Source organism: Odontesthes bonariensis, chromosome 14, assembly GCF_027942865.1.
Source record: "Odontesthes bonariensis isolate fOdoBon6 chromosome 14, fOdoBon6.hap1, whole genome shotgun sequence".
NCBI lineage: Eukaryota > Metazoa > Chordata > Actinopteri > Atheriniformes > Atherinopsidae > Odontesthes > Odontesthes bonariensis.
The window spans coordinates 22,413,123-22,431,272 of NC_134519.1; the positions used below are offsets into that span (position 1 = coordinate 22,413,123).

At 42.0% G+C, this 18,150-nt stretch overlaps 2 protein-coding genes across 6 annotated transcripts; both read right to left on the bottom strand.

Moving 5' to 3' along the window:
* Positions 1-2,754: 2,754 nt before the first annotated feature.
* On the bottom strand, positions 2,755-11,820 carry slc25a42 (solute carrier family 25 member 42). The gene is made up of 9 exons (XM_075483592.1): positions 11,450-11,820; positions 9,138-9,201; positions 8,622-8,780; positions 6,654-6,765; positions 6,456-6,481; positions 6,063-6,229; positions 5,845-5,961; positions 4,983-5,134; positions 2,755-4,890 (listed from the first exon to the last, which is right to left on the bottom strand). The coding sequence occupies exons 3-9, from the start codon at positions 8,712-8,714 to the stop codon at positions 4,568-4,570; spliced, it is 990 nt and encodes a 329-aa protein (XP_075339707.1). The 5' UTR covers positions 8,715-8,780; positions 9,138-9,201; positions 11,450-11,820; the 3' UTR covers positions 2,755-4,567.
* A 1,381-nt stretch (positions 11,821-13,201) lies between these two features.
* Positions 13,202-17,228, bottom strand: armc6 (armadillo repeat containing 6). 5 transcript variants are annotated; one of them, XM_075482315.1, is made up of 8 exons: positions 17,139-17,228; positions 16,229-16,372; positions 15,314-15,399; positions 14,646-15,216; positions 14,363-14,526; positions 14,156-14,287; positions 13,917-14,054; positions 13,202-13,809 (listed from the first exon to the last, which is right to left on the bottom strand). In XM_075482315.1, the coding sequence occupies exons 2-8, from the start codon at positions 16,347-16,349 to the stop codon at positions 13,597-13,599; spliced, it is 1,425 nt and encodes a 474-aa protein (XP_075338430.1). In that variant the 5' UTR covers positions 16,350-16,372; positions 17,139-17,228; the 3' UTR covers positions 13,202-13,596. The 5 variants fall into 5 exon arrangements, with proteins under 5 accessions (XP_075338430.1, XP_075338429.1, XP_075338431.1 ...); XM_075482314.1 differs by lacking the exon at positions 17,139-17,228 and adding an exon at positions 16,679-16,728; XM_075482316.1 differs by lacking the exon at positions 17,139-17,228 and adding an exon at positions 16,627-16,711 and having other exon boundaries at positions 14,381-14,526.
* Positions 17,229-18,150: the final 922 nt, after the last annotated feature.

Consider the following 18,150-nt stretch of genomic DNA (forward strand, 5'->3'; position numbering starts at 1 on the left):
CGTTCATGTGCTGCTTTTATTTCAGAGAAAAACTGTGGGAGCAACCATCATCTGAATGAATGCAAATGGACTAAGCCTCCATCCGGCATCATGCCAAGTATCTATAGCAACCACATCCACTGACAGCCTCCATCCTTCCCTCCCTTCTTCCCTCTTTAATTAGCCTTCTGTCTTCCCTATAGGTCCTTTCTTCCGGGGCATTTTCTTTTCCACCTTCCCAAAAAAAATCTGTGCACAAAGGATCTGGAATGAACTGCCTGCCCGGTTCATTAAAACCAAGACTACAACAAATACTGTAATTCATCTGATTTTGGTTGAACAAAAACATCCAGTAAAATTTCCGTGAAGAAAATGAGCATCTGTTTTCTTTCAACAAAACTCTCAAGGTACCTTTGAATCAAACCCTCAGACATTATATTAATGTGAAATTATTTATGCAATTTAGGCAGGACTGTTTCTTCGTTGGCTTCATGTGTTGCTGCGTTGCGTTCACGGTCATGTTCAAAGCGCCAACACGGCCTCGGGCTGAGAAGTAGCGCCATCAGTGTGCTGCGCTACCACCTGCTGGCCGCCCGAGGCATTGCAGCCGGAGGAGTCGACACATTCATGGAGATGGCGCCCCCTCTAGTGGTGACATTAGATCAGTACACTTAAACACACCCGGTACATCAGAGGGATATTCAAGTTTCGGCCACATAAATATCCATCTATCTCTTCAGTGAACAAGCAGGCACAAATAAACAGCATTCAGGGAAATATGTGCTGAAGAACACATAAAACAGTTGTCAACATCCAGTTTTATTCAAGAATCTGATATTTTATTAACACTATACCCCCACAGATACACCATTATCACTTGAGAACGGACACAGCGTGTGGTTATTTAGTAGGTGTGTTAGTTACATTCAGTTGGCACAAATTACTAGGAGTTACAAAACAGCTGTCGAATCGTTGCTAAACAAGATTATCTGCTGCAAAACAAAAATGACAGGAACAGTGTATGCCTGCATTTGTACGAAGTTCTCGCAAACAAACAAAAGAAAAATCACAGCTTGTACCAGTTAGTTCTTGTAGTGCTTCAGTATTTCACCGAGTTAAGCTGCTGTCACGTTCTCATCCTGCAACGAAAACAAAACATACAACTTTTTTGGCATTGAATGATTGTCTTGCAGACCGACAGCCTCTCTCCGTCACAGGGCATTTCATTCACCCGACTCTTTAAGCATTCAGTTTGTTTTTTTTGTTTTTTTTTTAGATATTTCCTAGTTCTTTGAAAATGAGTCCAAAACTTGTTGGAATGAGCTGGGAACCAACAACAACAGGAACCAAACACGTGTCACCCCCCCAGACAGCAATATTCTGCAAGGCAGTTAAAGTTTTACAAAATTCACATACGAAAACTGGACCTGAAGTTAATACATTCAGTTACTGAGGTCAACCAATCACCAAATCTAAAGCCACTCTCAAACATCTCCTTCCTCCTCCTAATACTCCTAACTTCAAAACTGAGACAAGGCTAGAAAAATGGAAGCAACCTTCAAAAAGGTTAGCAAAGTAAGATTAGTCATAGTAAGATCCTTACTATTCCTCTCTAGGCACTTAAGAGTCACCAACTACCCTTTATTCAGCTTTCAGTTCCCTTGAACCGAGCGACAAACTTCAACCCTTCAACTCAGAACGTGTGCTGCTTAAAGACCAAGATGTCGCTGATTAAAGCGTCTCTCAGGAGAGGGTTAAAGATTACTAACCGATATTACAAAACTACAACTGTTCCCAGCAGTTAGCTGCTACCTACAGCTGATTGAACAGATGTGCTGGCTGGCAGGAAATGAGCTCTACAAAAGAAAATCACACCCTCAGTTTCACCTGATAAGACCACACTGCCAGCAAGCCTCTGCTTTGATGCATGTGTTAGCACAGGATGGCTCACCAAAGCACATTTTCCCCATGTGAGAACAATCATGATATCCACAGGCAGCGTGGATGAGATGATCAGTCAGACGGGAGCAAGTTAGGGGACGGCAGTGAGTTTACCAATCAGAGCTCGAGTGATGTAAATCACTGACGAAAGCTGGGTATTGAATCTGTTCATTTGTCTGTTATACACTGCAAAAAAAAAAAAAAAAAAGGTCAAGCCTGGTTTGATTAGATTTGTCTTTTTTTTTAAAATGATTAACTCCAACAAGGTGGAGCTGAGGAGCTCATATTTCAAACAAAAAGCTCAATTTCATGTACCTCAGTGAGGAGGTTGAATTAGTCGAAGAAACGATTCAATTCTGGAGCACGTACTACACGAGTGCCAGATTAGTAGTTTTAGTCTTTAAAAAGTCAGTTTTACTCGTGACTTTTCCCACATTCAACATTTGAAAATGGGGACAAAAACTCATTAACAGTCCTAACACTGAGATGCTGCTGGTTAAATCCAACTATATCAGCACTCCAACTGCACATTTTCCAGTAATTGTGAGGAAAGAAAAAAATAAAAATAATAATAATAATAATAATAATAATAATCACTGCTTAAAACAATCTGTTCATTGAAAAATAAAATAAATCTTTTCTGATTGTATTAACCAGATGTTCTTGAATACGGTGAAAACACCACCCCCCGGAGGTCGAGTTGATCTTTTTCTTTTTCTTTTTCTTTCTCACTCATTTCAACAGGCTGATGCTATGAGAACATTCATTTCTGTCCAGTTGTATTAGATTTTCAACAAGATTTTCAACAAGATCTTCAACCGATGATGCCCCCCCCCCCCCCCCTCCCCCCCCTGCGTAAAGTGTCCTCCAGAACATCACAAAGTATCTCAGAGGAGGAAAAGCATCTCCAAGTTCAGTCAGCTGACTTTCATTTTGGGGCCACATCACATTGCTGAACCCAGACCTGACAAACTGATTCAACCTCAGATCATTTGCGAAGTTTTTTTTTTTTTTATTGTTTTGTTTGTTTTGTTTTTTTTGGCCAGGCAACGCATCTTAAAACACTTGTTAACATTACAACTTAGCTCTGTGCTCTAGTATTTCACCGTTTGTCAGCCGATTAAAAAATAAAAATATCAGAACATTACCGATAATAATCACTTGTGCTGCCCTAACAAGAGAGTGTTCTTGTACAGGTGGCCTGACGTGCTCTCTGCTCCACTTGGCTCTGCATCCACTCAGCTGCCATCCTGCCTCGGTATGTGTGGTCCAACTATAGAAACCATTGACACTCGAGCGACCCCAAGGGTGCATCAACACTGTTCCAACGTACCTACAACCAAACGAGCGGTTTGGCTGCAGGTACGTCCCCTTTTTGCCACCACTCACCATAACACAATGATGTGTGACAAAAAGGAAAAACATCTGATTATGTGATGAGGTAAAGTACGACACTAAGAACAAGAAAATGTCCTAAATTAGAAAACTCTTGTGCTGTTTGCATATTTCCAGTCCCGTTATCCCATCAGCGTTTGCTGCTCTACGTGAACCTGCATCGTGTTCATTCTAAAGCAAAACCGGTAGTGAAGAGACGCACCATGCAGCTGTCGCTCTGCTGATGGCAGATGGAAGACAATATCTGTATATACTGTGTGTACTTAAAATGCCTCAAAATACTGTAACCCTAAACAAAGTTCTCAAAAAGATAAAAATGGCCGTATATCTAAAGCAACGCCTCTCACGCGCTGACAGCAGCAGTGAGACAGTGTAAACCTCACAAAGGCAGTATTCACAGACGGCTGTTATTGGATTACATCATCATATAGTGCAGGTTCTACCACATGTTAAGAGTACAAGATCTCCCATTCGGAGAACTGCCCGACACGCCGCTTTGATGTGCTTTACTCAGCATCGCGTGTCGGCAGGAGGTGAAATCTGTACTGACGCTTCAGACGGGCCAGCATTTACAATCTCTCAAAAAGCCAATGGCATGTTTACAATGAAAACAATCATAAAACAAAATGGGCACTGTTAATACTTCAAATGTGTTGGCACTGGCATAAAGTATAGCTCATCTTTCTGCCGTCACTGCAGCAGTTCAACCACAAATAAAGTTGTGGATGTACTCTTAAGGGTGTGGAAATTTCTTTTATATTTTATATTCAACTCAAAGAAAACCGAGTGATTTGTTAATGTTACCGCTTCGCACTTCTGTGCTGAGAAACTTCCCTCTAACTTCATGCTTAAAAACGCTAACATCATATAATCTGCATCGAGCTCAAATCATAACCTTTGGGATCGCTGCGTAAAACAAAGGGTTTGTTGCAGCGTATGACTGGGATACATCAGTGTGTGCATTCCTCTCTTACACATGCACTCAGATCTGGTTCTCCGGGGTTGGAGAATTATAATTTATGTGCACACACATAAGATGCTTGATCATATTGCACTTGACAATAGGTTTGTGCTTTTTACAGCCACCTTACCTCTGACGCACAGCAAGAGACTACAGCTTGATATTACCCTCACATCCTGTGCATTCACTTCTATCGAGCAACAAACATTCTTCAGTCTCTCAAACACTCGTCTTTGTTTAACTTCGGAAGGCTTACAGGGATCTTGTCGTTCTACCCTCCCCGTGTCACTACTATCGAGTATAGCCCATTTGATGCAGCTTCCTCAGGAGAATCTGTGTAAGGTCAAAGGTGGTGAAGCTGATTCCCACAGCAATGGGTCCTTTGACCCAGTTCATACTGAGACCTTTGTAGAGTCCGCGGACAACCCCCTCCTCAGAAACGATCTCTTTCATAGTGCCCAGGATGGTGCCATACGTGTGGCCCGTGACACCTGCAGTCTGCATGCGCCGTCTCACCACATCCAGAGGGTAAGACGCCGACTGGCCAAGGAGACCAGCACAGGCTCCAAAAGCCAGACGTTCGTAAGAGTAGGGCTGTGAGCGGCCGGTGTGCTCTGCAAGGAAGAGGAGGATGTAAGGAGGGGGCATTTTACATATGCAATAGGTGTTTGCGTTAAAGGAATGAACGTGGTTGCAGATGTGGTACCTGCATGCATCTTCTTCAGAGTTTCATAAGTAAAAAAGCTGAGACCAGCATAGGGGACAACGCCCAGTATGGTTGGAGTGAATCCGCGATAAATGGTTTTCAGGCCCTCTTCTCGAGAGATCCGCACAAAAACGTGCAGAATGTTACTGTACCTGAGCAGAGAAACAGAGGAAAAATATGCAAAAAAAGGCTTTTTGCTGTGACACTTGAAGAGATTTTTTTTTTCTCTTTAAAAACTGAAATTTGTATTGTAGAAATTAAAGTAAATCATATTTACTTTTCACATCTTTTTTTTTTCCCTCTGAAAACTTAAAAATCAGGACTCAAGAGAGGCCAGCTCTGTATAATATTACCCCCAAACAAACAAGCACAAAGCAAACACAGCTTTTGTTTATTTATCCATTTCTTTAAAAAAAAAAAATCGTATTCTTATTTTAAATCTTTGGGTTTCCCTGACTGTATAGTGTACGTACTACCACCCCCTGCTGCCCCTTAGAAGTTATGCTCTCTTGCGCATGTGTGCTCTGTGCGTCCTGGCCGGCAATTCAAGTGCCATTTGGTTTACTTGGACGCCGACAACCTGAAGAAATGCGCGGTGAGGGGCCTCTCGTAGCTGCTGGTTCTTGACACTGGTTTGGTGTATGAGGGCCCTGGGACCGGATAGAAAATTATCTCTCTTCTTTCTTTTCTCCAGTGGTTTCCCACAGGTTTACTGCAGTGGTTTTATGATAACCCTACATGTGTCATCTTTAAGATAAAAAGTGTACCACTGCTGTAGTGTTTTTCTAATGTAGTACGGTGGTTACTAATAAAATCTCCTCATATCCACTGATTACTCATCAGCTACTAAAAATGGCCTTACATTTCTTTCGGCGTTACAGCCATCCTAGCTCGCACCATGTCCAGCGGATAGGTCAGCATGGCTGCTGTGGTACCGGCCAAAGACCCAGCCAGTAACCTTGGGACTGGAGGTAGGACTCTAGGAATCATGGGGAAATCCAATAAAAGTCAGATTTTCACATTTTCTTTATTACTTAACAAGAAACAGAAGTTGAAAAAAGTCCTTAAACAAACACTTACTTCCCTTGGAAGCCATAGTAGCCTCCCAGCAGCCTCTTGTACTGCTCATGTGCACAGAACTGGATGGCTGCGTATGGGATGACCCGCACCATGGTGGCAGAGTTCCCTCTCCACAGACTGAAAAAGCCATCCTTCAGGTAGGTGCGGTAGATCAACCTGTAAGCTTCCTGCAAAGCATAAACACGTGTTTATGCTAGCTTTTGGTTTAAAATGATCCGTTATCGTTCCTGTCATATATTCCGTGAGGGTCAGATGCAAAACAAAAGTATGTGTATGTTTATTTTAACTACAAATGATCCTCAACAAAGCCTGTGGCTAATGTTAACAGCTGTGGACATGGCTTTATTAATGAGGAAGTAACATGAAATATAGGATGCTCTTGCTCAAACGTACCTTGGCAGAGAATCTTGCTGAAGACACTATAAGAAAACAACAAGTGTGAACAACATAAATAACGACAATGCAGCATTCCTCATAAGTCCAGCTATTCCCCAGCAACGTATCACTAGATATAGTTCCAAGCCATTTATTCAGATCATTTCCAATCTAAAAACACGTTGCCCTTTTAGGTCAGGAGAGAATCCAACTTGCCTTGAAAGATGATTTTAGTTCTATCCAGCGGGGCTACAGCCGTCTTGGCCACAGCTCCAGCTAAAGCCCCGGAGAACAGCGAGTTGAGGACAGATCGAGTTTGCATCAAGCCCTGCGCAGCAATGGAGGAATCAGGTTTAGAGTCACCAACAGCGACAGAGGGAATTCTGTAATTTTCCAACAGTGTCCTTCCAGGAACAGGGTTCTTTGATCTGCTGTTGATCATTAAGCCAAAGTTACATCAGGATAATCAGAAATCCTCACACACAAAATGTTTAATGAACCGACGTGGCCATGATGCTGCCAGACAAGGTCCAGCCTGTAAGTTTCACATAGTGTACTGCGCTGAAGCCTTGAGCCACCCCCACTTCCCTCATGTTTTGTTTTCAAGGAGCCAGACTTTCTCGTGAACTTTTAAAGTAGTCTTGAATAATAGTTCTGCGGAATTTCTGAAGGTCTTCAAAAGTTTTGTCAACGATTTTCAGTCCAGTCCTTGTACCCGACCTCGAATCTTTAGGTAAATTGTTACTAGCGGCTCATCAAAAAGAGACGCATACTTTGTTCTCATTTCTCTAGTTCTACCAATGAAAAATACCAACGATAACACAGTTTGACAGAAATAAAACAGTGTTTTACGCCAACAAGGTGATTCCCAAAGAAATAGTCATTTGTGAAGAAACAATTAAAAAAATTTGGACAATAAAAGTTTCAAATACTGAGCTGCAGCGACACGCGTCAATGAAGTCATCCCACTAGACGCGTGTGTAGAAAGCTTCCTATAAAGGCGGATGTACAGTTGACGCGTCGCTCATGGCGGTGGCGGCCCGTGACGTCAAAATGACGTTTCAGGCATGGCGCTTGCCTTGAAAAGATGGCGCAGCGCGTTATCGTGCATCAGTCGATTTTTGTAACTTGGCTGCTCCAAGAACGACAAACCGGATGGACCAATTTGAGACCAGGCTCAGTGAGGAGGTGCGTTTGTACAGGCAGCTGTACGAAACTGCAGTGAAACAGCACAGGGACCATGTAAACTCCAAAACTCGAGGACAGAGATGGGCAGAACTTTGGGGAAAGAGGGAGAGTTCTATAAGAATGTGTGGAAGAAGCTACGGGACAGATACGTGAAGGCAAAGGAGAGGGCAGAGACTCGAAGTGGTGATGCCGGGGGCTTCAGACCTTCACCTCTTTTAACTGAATTAAAAAAATAAATAAAACTATCCAGATACTGCAGCAGTATCATTGATGACAATATTCTTGCTCTTGACAGTGGCATTGTTTTCTTCTCGACTTTCGTGGTTGTAGAGTAGCGGCAACCTTCACGTAGCAGCGACACCTCTGTGACAGAGCAAATTGCAACTACTGGCGCATCAACTTGCGCCACTATATATAGCCGGCACGAAATCGTGACGTCATCAACACCGCTCGCGCTAGCAGACACGGCAACCATGCTAGAGCCTTAAGCCCCCCAATAGCCCCGGAAAACAACAACACGGCAGCTATGAGCTAATAGTGCAATCATACGTGTTCATTCATTAATTTGTCTTTAAGTATTGGTGACATAAAGACAGATAATGCCTTATTTAGAGGCTGTATTGTCAATGCCCTGTTCTCTCTCGTTATATGGATATACACAGATCTCGAGTGATCTAAATATTTTCCCGAAGGACGCCGACTTTCACCAAACTGTTATCGGTGAGTAGATGAACATATTTTATGCCAGAAATAAGGTCCAGGTTAAAAAAAAAACTAACTTCCCCTTTAATTCTGATGGTGCAAACTGAGCAGAAGCAAACACATATGCTCAGATCATGGCCAACTTTCCCAGTGTTCCCCTAACTCAGCCTCCTATTATCTCTCATGTTAAAAAAAAAAAAAAAAGTGATGAAATCTGATTCATTCATCATATAGTTATACATCCATTCATCTATTATTTCAAGTGTTAGGGGAAGAGCATGTGTGAGATTTCACCTCATTGCTCCCTTCTGACTGACTGGAGGAAGCCAGCGGCAGCACATCTGCCTGTGTCAGTGATGCCCGTTGTTCCTGGATTCCACTCCCCATCCCCACAGACTATACACTGAGAACCTTCATGAATTCAACTCACGGGGGGGGCGGTACCAACAGGAGCTGGGAGCGACAGAGGTCAGAAGAAAAAAGAGAAAAAAAACAGAGGTCACTTTTAAGTTGGTCTAAAAATAAGACAAACATGCTATGTAGCTGGCTAAGCTCATTCGCTTGTTACTCTCGGGAACTGCATCAGGCTCAAGTGACGAGCATGACTTCAAGAACTGTCACGGAAACACTGTTTCCAAATCTGATTCTGCACCGAGGAGAATATCGTGTGGAAATGAGAAACCATGAACAGAGAAAACTGATTCCTTCCACCATGTTTATATCCCCCTTCAGCCCACTGCAGAGTCATGTTAGTATGTGATGACTACAAGAGGGTGGACTTCTTTAAAAAGAAACTCTGATACAACATACCTCGGCTGAACAGCTGCCCGGAGAATAATCCAGTGTCCGTAACCAACCACCGCACCAGTGAGGGCTACATAAAGAGCAAAGGAGAGCAAATATATGTTAGGCCAAAATAAAAATAAATCTCTTGGAGGACAGAGCTGGAGACTTGTAGGTGAAAGGTGTCCGTCTGAGGAGCACAAGTGCTATCCAGGCACCTCCCCTGTAAGCACATCACGTTTCAGTGTTACCACGACTTCCCCCAATCGAGACAATCATTCTTATCTAATCAGCAAAGACTGAAACGAGATTAGAGGAAAAACTTTATTTAGGGAGATCTCACTACTTTTACAAACAAATGCATAGCCATGTCTTTCAATGAGCTAATCATTTCAGTGCACAAATCACCCATTCATTCAACCTTTAGCCCCCCACACTGGTTTATTGTTAAACATTAGTGTCACAGCCAATAGGCACTCACAACAACTCCATTTTGAATAACACTCGCAAGCTGAACAACCTGAGTTAAATGTATAAAGCTGAATTATGTCACTTTTTAAATCGTTATGCATCATAAAACCAAAAAAAAAAAGCAAAGATTAACATTTGCAAATATTAAAGAGGAACACGACAGGACATGATGATTTCTATGTTACAAGTTGTTTTTAGCAAATGTAAATTATTTACAATTACTCACATTACTTAAGACTTACATTTGTAGAGAGATTGTTGAGTTTATATAGTAATGTTACTACAATAAGGTTTGCTGTTCCTACTCTAACATACATGACACTGAAGTGAGAAGCTATAACAATGTTCTTAAACTAGTATATTTATATCATACTATTACAAGTCATTGGTAACACAAGCAGAATGTTGTTCTGGACTGGCCTGATGATAAGACAGAAGTGAAGGTTAACAGAGGTAAAATGTTATGAGCCAGTCAGCTACATAATAATGGAGTCGAAACTCCAACACAGCTCCACACTAACTTTGATACATAGTTTTACTACAAATATCTTGGTCATTGCCAAGGTCACCGTGTCAAATCTACCGCAATCTTTGCTGCTCAGGTACCAGTTTATCTGCAAAAAGCTACACTGCAGCCAGCTCAGTTCATCCATCTGGCTTGAGCTCATGTCTGAGTAGTGACAATGACGCCAAAAAAAGAAAAGAAAAAGAGAAAAGCTGGTAAAGTTTTAAAACTTCACTGAATCTGGGCTCAAGACAACAAGGTGGGTGCCAAATATTTTAGGTTTCACAGGAAAATTAATAAAGGAAAAATATCAGAGTTCGAGGACTTTTGTGACACTTAAGATATTCAGCAAATCAAAATAGACGTGAGCTGTGGCTGCAAACGGAAAGTCTGCTGAAAAGCTGGGTAGTCAGGGGCAACTATAACCCTGGCATCAGTACAACGGGGCCTCCAGCCAGATCCTCAAATGTGCACTTAGATCTCTGTTGCAGTCCCTTTCAGACCCCATCCATTGTCCTCGTGGAAATCTGTCCCTTTACCCTCCCTCTGGCCTTGCTCCACATGCAGATCATTTTACAGTTTCTTGTTGCTTACAGCTACCCATGTTTGCTTTGGGAGCCTTAAAATTCCCTCTGTGAGTCAGTGCTGCATTTCTTTTTGATACAGAGGTTTACAGTGTTCAAAACAATGCAGGGACTTTTTTTGTTTTTGTTTTTTTTTAATAAACCTGACCATTCAACTGGGTTACCTAATGGTTGTTATTTAGATGTCCACCACGGGTTCAGTGTCAGAATCTGTCAATAAGTGCATAAAAAATATAGTATAGTACACTTATATTGTGTACAAATGCCTCCAAAAGTGCAGTCCAAAAATAAAAAGAATTCCAGTTTACAAAGTATATAAACAAAGGCCGCAATCAAACAGTCAGTCAACCATTACAGTTACTTTCAGCTGTGAAATATGTAAACTCTACAAAATTTCAACCTTACCATAATGAACTGGGTTATGTAACAAGAAGCTTTTGTTATCTGTCAATCTCCAAATATGTTTGACTGTTTCGTTACTGTTGAACGATTCTACCAGCACTCTTAAATGCTACCATTTTCCATGGGATGTAAAATCCTTTATCGTTAATTGTGTTAGTACAGTTCTAACACAAACTAAAACTGGGCTGGGTGACGGTTCAACAGTATCCCCACACAATCAGTCAGTTATTCACAGAATAACAGCCATGCGTCTCCCTCACTCCATCTCTGTGTCCCCGTTTGGTGCACCAGCCTCGTCTAAACTTGTCAAACGACTTAACACAGTCAGTCTTTGCAGCCAGCAAGCTGTCACTTGTAACAAACGCAATATATCTTACCTTATAAACCTGACACCTGCACGGAGGTTTCTTGTGAATTGATAGTCCTCACTTGGTTTGTTATTTCGAGTCGTCAGCGAGTTCTTCTGGAAATGTTTCTAAGTTAGCCAAACGGTAGGTTAAGTAACGTAAGCTAGCTGCTAGCTTATCGCTACACTACCGACTCTGTTGCTCTCGTCAACTATGCAGTGGAGATAATAACTGTAAAGTTGAGTGCTAAGAGAGAATGTGTCGTGGAGTCAAAGGCACTGTTTTATGAACAATTCATAAATCTAACAGCCAAACAGTGACTTCATATGACAGACATTTCCCATGCTGATGTATCCCTGCCGTTACTACTCCTGCCTGTCAGCCACCCGAGGCAGTTCACGTTAGCTTGACCACAGTGAGATTTGACAAGGACGAGCAATACGGCATTATGGGAAATGAAGTCTGTGTGAGGTGGGGCACGCTTGGATAGGTCGGTTAGAGGGGCGTGTGCAGGGCTAGGTTACTACTGTTGTTTTTTTTTAACCATGAAGTACACTGTACATTTACTTGCCCCTGAATCAGCAGCCTCGGTCTCGCTAGAAATTGCAGACTCAGTGTAACCACTTTTTATCATAATCGTACTGGCAGCAAGATATAGAAACCTTAAACCTAAAAACCTAAAACATAATAACATTTTCACACGAATCGTGAGAGCAGACGCAGAGAACCCTGTTAAACAACCTGCACAAAAGAAAATTCTAACTGTGATCTTCTCTTCACAACATATTTGTGGAAATGTGTACAGGCTCAAATAACAAAGATTTCAGAGGACCTCTTAAAGAGTTCTTGGTTCTCAGTAGGGTAGCACTGAATACTGTCCCTTAAGGGTTGGGACTCTACTAACCCAGTCAGACAGACTGTTGAGATAAATCTGCCCATGAGTGGTTGGCCAACAAATATCACTCCCAGAGCAAGGTGTGTACTATAATCTGTGGTTTAAAAGGAATGCAGTTTAAGTTGTTAAGGGCCTCACATACATTATAGGCACATGGACACTCCAGAAGTCTGTTAGACCTAAGTTTGTTCAAATGTTTTGTGTATAGGTAGAACTTTTGGTTTAAATGAGAAGCAAAGCGTCGTGTTTGGGTAAAAGTACTACTACTAAAGTACTACTCGCCAGAGAAGCCTGAGCCCATCAGTGAAAAAATGTGGCCTGGACTTGTTACGTTTTATCTGATCTGGGGCAGCTTGGCATTTCTGCTGAAACTTTAGACCACATAATTCTAAGAGAAAGTGTCAGGATATCAGCCAGACGACTCAAGCTTCACAAGTCTTTCTATTAAATTATGGCAGAAGGAAAAAAGAAAATGGATTTAAAGTTCAGACTCTGATAGAAATTCTGTGGAAGGGCCCCATAACATACAGTTAATTGAAGGAAATCCCCAAATATCCAACAGTTGATGCTGTTCTGCACAGACAAACGGGCTGGAACCAATACCAAAAACCCGAAAGCACTCAGCTTTCTATAACATTGGATGACTTTTGTTTAGTCAGGTTATTTCTCTCTGGTTTAGAAGTGAAAAGGCCGTATCATCGCTGCCTCTTAGCCTGGATCTAGGGAATTCCAAAAGCAAGTGATTCATAGATCTCAGTACTCTGTAAGGTGGCATCATGCTTCTGACACTCGTATAAGCAAGCTGAAACTCAAAAACTGAAAACCCCATTTCAACTACAAATAAAGAAAATAGAAATGGAAAAAAAAAGAAGCAGTACAACTATAAGTTTTTCAGTACATGTTTAAATTTGGATGAACCAGTATGGGAAAGGAATTTGTACATTGCATTGCAGCAGATACATCAATATTAACTCGTGCCACAAAAAACACAAATGTACACAATAAACATAAGTGTTACAAATATCTAAAAAAAAAATAATAATAAAATAAAAACAACAATCCAAAGGCCTTTTTTAAGTTATTTGAACTGTGGGACATATTCATCCTGTGAAGGTCTTTGTGTGATACTGGTGCCTTTTTAACAAGGATTACACGGTATAAATATCTATTTGGTGTATCTGCATCCACTACTGTCTAAAAACAGAGTATACCAATGTCATAGTATTCCATTTTACAACTCATTGTAAGGGTGCACGATTAGCAGCGATGACCTCATCAGCTTTCAGTTGGTAAGGCCGCTGCGTTTGCCAGTCCACAGCTCTCGAAGTTCCACCTTACATCCCAGATCTCTGAGGGCTGCTTTACCCACATCACCACAGTCTTGATGTGTCTGGACTGCCTGAGCTATCAGGGCTTCTGCTCCCATATCCAAGATTGGTTGGTTGAACTCCTGCATGCGTGCAACCAGGTTTCTTAACAGCATGCATGCCTGTTTCTGTTGATTAAAAGGGAGAACAATCAGACACACAAACCAACAGCTGCAGCATGGCGTTGCTACACGGCCTATGTTGTCAAGTAAGCGTATGAATGACGTCAAGCTACCTGTACAATCACCACATCAGAGTGAGCCTTCATAGCCTGAACTGCAGCCAAGGCACCTCCGTTCTCCATGATGACTTTACAGTTGCTGGGTTTACGTAAAGCAAGGACAGAGAGGCATGCGCAGCCCTGATCACACACCTGCAGCAGAGCACAAGGACATTTGTTGCACTGATACATTGCAACTGTCGCAAAACTCAACGAAAACAAAAGGGATTTAGTGTGTAGGCGCGACAACTCACAGCGGGGTTGTTCATGTGCCTGTTCATGGCAATGACAATAAGCTGAACTCCACCGGCATTAACAACTGCATCTTTCACGTCATCATTTCCTGCCACAGCTCGTATTGCGCTGAGGACCTGCCGGACCAACTCCTGCAAGAGCAAAAAACTTTGAGTGAGAAGAGCAAATAAAAAAAGTTGAGTCTTGAATTTGTTTGGATCACAAGCCTTGTTTTTGTACTCTACCGCTGACTCATAGCTGTCTGCGAGCAGTGTCATCATGAATTTTAATCCACCCAGATCACAGATGTCTTGACAAAACTCATTCCTAACCGCCAGGCGGGATAAAGTTGCACACAGCTCACTCAGAACTGAGGAATTATCGTGGTGAGCTGTGAGGGATGAAAGAAAAGAAAGTTGAAATAAAGCTATCAAAAGTGGGGGGAAAAAAAGTGTCAAATGCTGTAGCTGATCATATTTAATGAACAAACAAGTCATAGGTTGGACTTACCTTTTGCAGCATCAATTAAAACTTTTAGTCCACTGTGCTCAAGAACAATCATCTTGGCATGTTCGTGTGCAAGGCCAAACGCAACTCGGACATCATCATCAAACATCATGACCCTGAGAGCAGCGGAGGCCTCCTTGACCAGCTCAGCACATCCACGGTGTTGAGTAATGGCACCAGTCAGCAGCGGCAGGACGCCCCGTTTTACCAAATCCTGCCTGTTCTGTTCATGTTTTATGCAGCAATGACGCACGGCGCAGATGGTGACACGCGTCACCGAGGAATCTGCCCGGTACTTCTTGAGGACATCCAAAAGGAACTTCTGGCCTTCTGCATCCAACAAGTCTGGCTGTCCATCTGTCAGTGCAGTCAGAGAAGATAACACAACCAACACAGCATCCTGCTCTTCCACACTCCTTTTGCAATATGAGAGGATGATGGGGTAGGCATCTTTTTGGGCGGCCAGGTACCTCTGTGCAAATCCAAGTGAGCATTGTGAAGTGAAGCATCTCATGTCTGCTGTCACTTCAGATACAGCAGCAGAGTCTTTTCCAATTCGGAGAGATTCCAAAGCCTGCGAGTGGGGAAAGCGGGTGAACATTGGGGGAGATTTTGACAAGAGATCATTGTGCAGTAATCTGTCCCTTTTCACAAAAGGGGTCTAGGCTCACCTGTAAGACCTCATGCGTCTGCTCCTCTTGATTATCATTGGATAATGCAGCTGGTACAGCTTTTACGATGCAACTGAGGTCCACACCTGCGTTATAACACATGAAGCTCTTATGTTAATGCTTTTGCTGACCGCACAGTTCAGCATATATAAAAAAAAAAGAAGGGTTTAAATGATTACAGTGGTGAACCTACTGACATTATCAGGGGTGTAACGGGAGTAACAAGGTGAAAAACAAAGTGTTTACGGAGGAAGGTATGCACAAGCGTGTTCTCTTCTTCACACCTGCACACGCTGAGAAGGACGATAACAATCAGAATGGAATGGTATTGCTTATGCAGTGCGTATCAGACTGGTTTCAGTCATAGTGAAGTCTTACTTTGTATGTGGGCTACAGGACCATTAACCTAAACAGAGGCCATTAAATACTTTATCCTCTCTGTTTAACCACAGACATATTAAGTTACACTGCCACAGAGAGGGTTTCAATCACGCATGGCTTATGAGACACATATGTGTGAAAGATGTGTTAAAGGCCCCCCCCTCTCACTGTACCATGTATAGACTGAGGAGTAAAAGCAAAAGTGCTTTGAGTGGTCAATACACTATAATAGAAATAGTGAAATACAAGTACAGCCCATTTACGATTCATTCAACCAGGCATCCACACTGAAAAAGATTCTAAACAACCAAAAACATTTCAGATACAACTTATGGTTGTTTAGGCTTCTAAATGGGTGTCATGTCCCATTTGTGTATCTCTTTCTGTTCATTCTCCATCCTTTCATCTCTCGTTTCCCTTCCATGTCTCTTTAGTGTGAATAATTAAAAGTTCTCCTTACTTGAAGTGAAAATATGTCTTGAACTAAGTAATTCTTACATACCAATTGTCAGAGAAACACACAGTGCCGTTTACCTTGAGACTCAAACTGCTCAACTGCATCCCTCAGAGCCTCATCAGGATCCATCTCAAATTCCTCCATGTTTTCCCTGACGGCAGCATCAAAGGTTTCCTGTGTGATCCTCCTTTTCGCCATTTTACCAAGTTAATGTTTCCTCTCTGTGAAATGAAGCACGACAGCGAATGTGGCAAAACATGAAAAACGTTAACTGCATTGAGCTCAATCAGTCACACTCAAGGGAAAGCTAATAACGTCAGCTATTGTTAGCTAATAGATGCTATGTCCCTCCCCCGCTCATCTTGTCGCTGACGTTCATAAAGTCAACGTTCAATAAGGTTACAAGAATCATGAAATGTTTTATTTTTAAGAAGAGTGACTTTAAATAAATTTGATCAAGACGATAAACTGCTACCTCCGCCCAGTGACAGGCAACCTGCTCCGCTGCTATTAATGAAGTTACGCACTTGTCGTAGCTGCCGCTGTTATGAATGAGACCATCGACGGAGAGCTGTAGGTTGTGAATAGCAAATTCCGCCAAATGTCCCACCCTCATATTTGCTTGGTTGCAACACAGACTGGAAAACATTAGTTCCTATAAACATTTTCTTTCAACAATTTTTAATTTAACTACTAAAAAAATCGAACATTTAGCAGTACATATGTTATCAAGGTTGTAAATCATACGTAAATATCCATAAACATGGAACACGTGATGGAAAGTTAGTTTAAATTTTCTTTTCAAATTAATTTAAATAATTTTATGCATTTATGATATTCACAGTAGTATATTGTGACGTGACATGCCTCTTTTTGAGAAGACTATTCTAGTTTCAATGTCAAGTCAGCACAACAACTGGAACAAGTCCAACAATTGGTCCCTTAGCCAAAAACACAACAAAAGCCATTTGTAGCTGAGCCACTAACCAAGCCATATTGCTGTCGCTTTGCTTTTGAATGACTTGAATGACACGTGATGGCAGCGAGCACAGAAGCTCCCCCTGGTACCTGGCCCTGCTGGGCTTCGCGGAGCATTTCCGTGCGTTGTCCACCGAAGATCCGCCTCTGTCCATTGTCTGCAGACGGTGCTACAGTTCAATCCGCCCTCGAGGCTCGAGGCCCGGACCCTGCAACTATCCTTTCAGCTACGATATGAAAATGCATACATATTTATGTAAGATGTTTAACTTTAGCAGTAATGCATCTCCTTAGAGCCATATATGTTTTATGAAGAATTCCAGGTCCCCATGTTGTCAATCCATAACTATGCATGCCAGATGTCTCAGTTTGAGGATGTCAGATTTGAAGCTGCAAGTATTCTGTCAGAGTTCTACTGTCAGCAAGTAGGTGCATCCATCTCATGACATGTCTTCTTAGATGATGGCCTTGTAGATACTGTGCAGTTGTGTTTCTTGTTCTGAGTGACTCATATACTGCCTTTCCTTTTTTTTAAGAGCCCGGTGGACTCCAAAGGTTTCATTAGAATCAAAACCAGTGCTGCTCAAAGCCATCCAGATTTCTCAGCAAACTCCCTGCTGTCACTACAGACTGCTTTTTCAGTTGGCAGTAAAAGGATCATGCAATGCACACCTGTTTATGTTCGATAAATTGATTTGAAGCTTGTTCAATTGATGTGTGTGATATTCTTTTCTCTTACAGCAACTGCATGCACTAGAGAAAGATTTATTGTCTCCCCGTGACCTCCTGGGAGTGGGTGCTGAGTATGCAAGAGTCATCGGATCAGAATTCACAAGATAAACAGATCACAGAGAGACTGCACATTGACATGTGGTTATGTTGTATCTCACATTAAGTATGTTCTTCTGTGTTCCTGCAGAGCTGTGTTCTTATTAAGTAAGGAAATGTGAGCTTCAGCTTTTCTCTTCTTACTAAAGGCTCTCTGGATACTAAAGCTCTACATCCAAAAAAGTTGGGATGT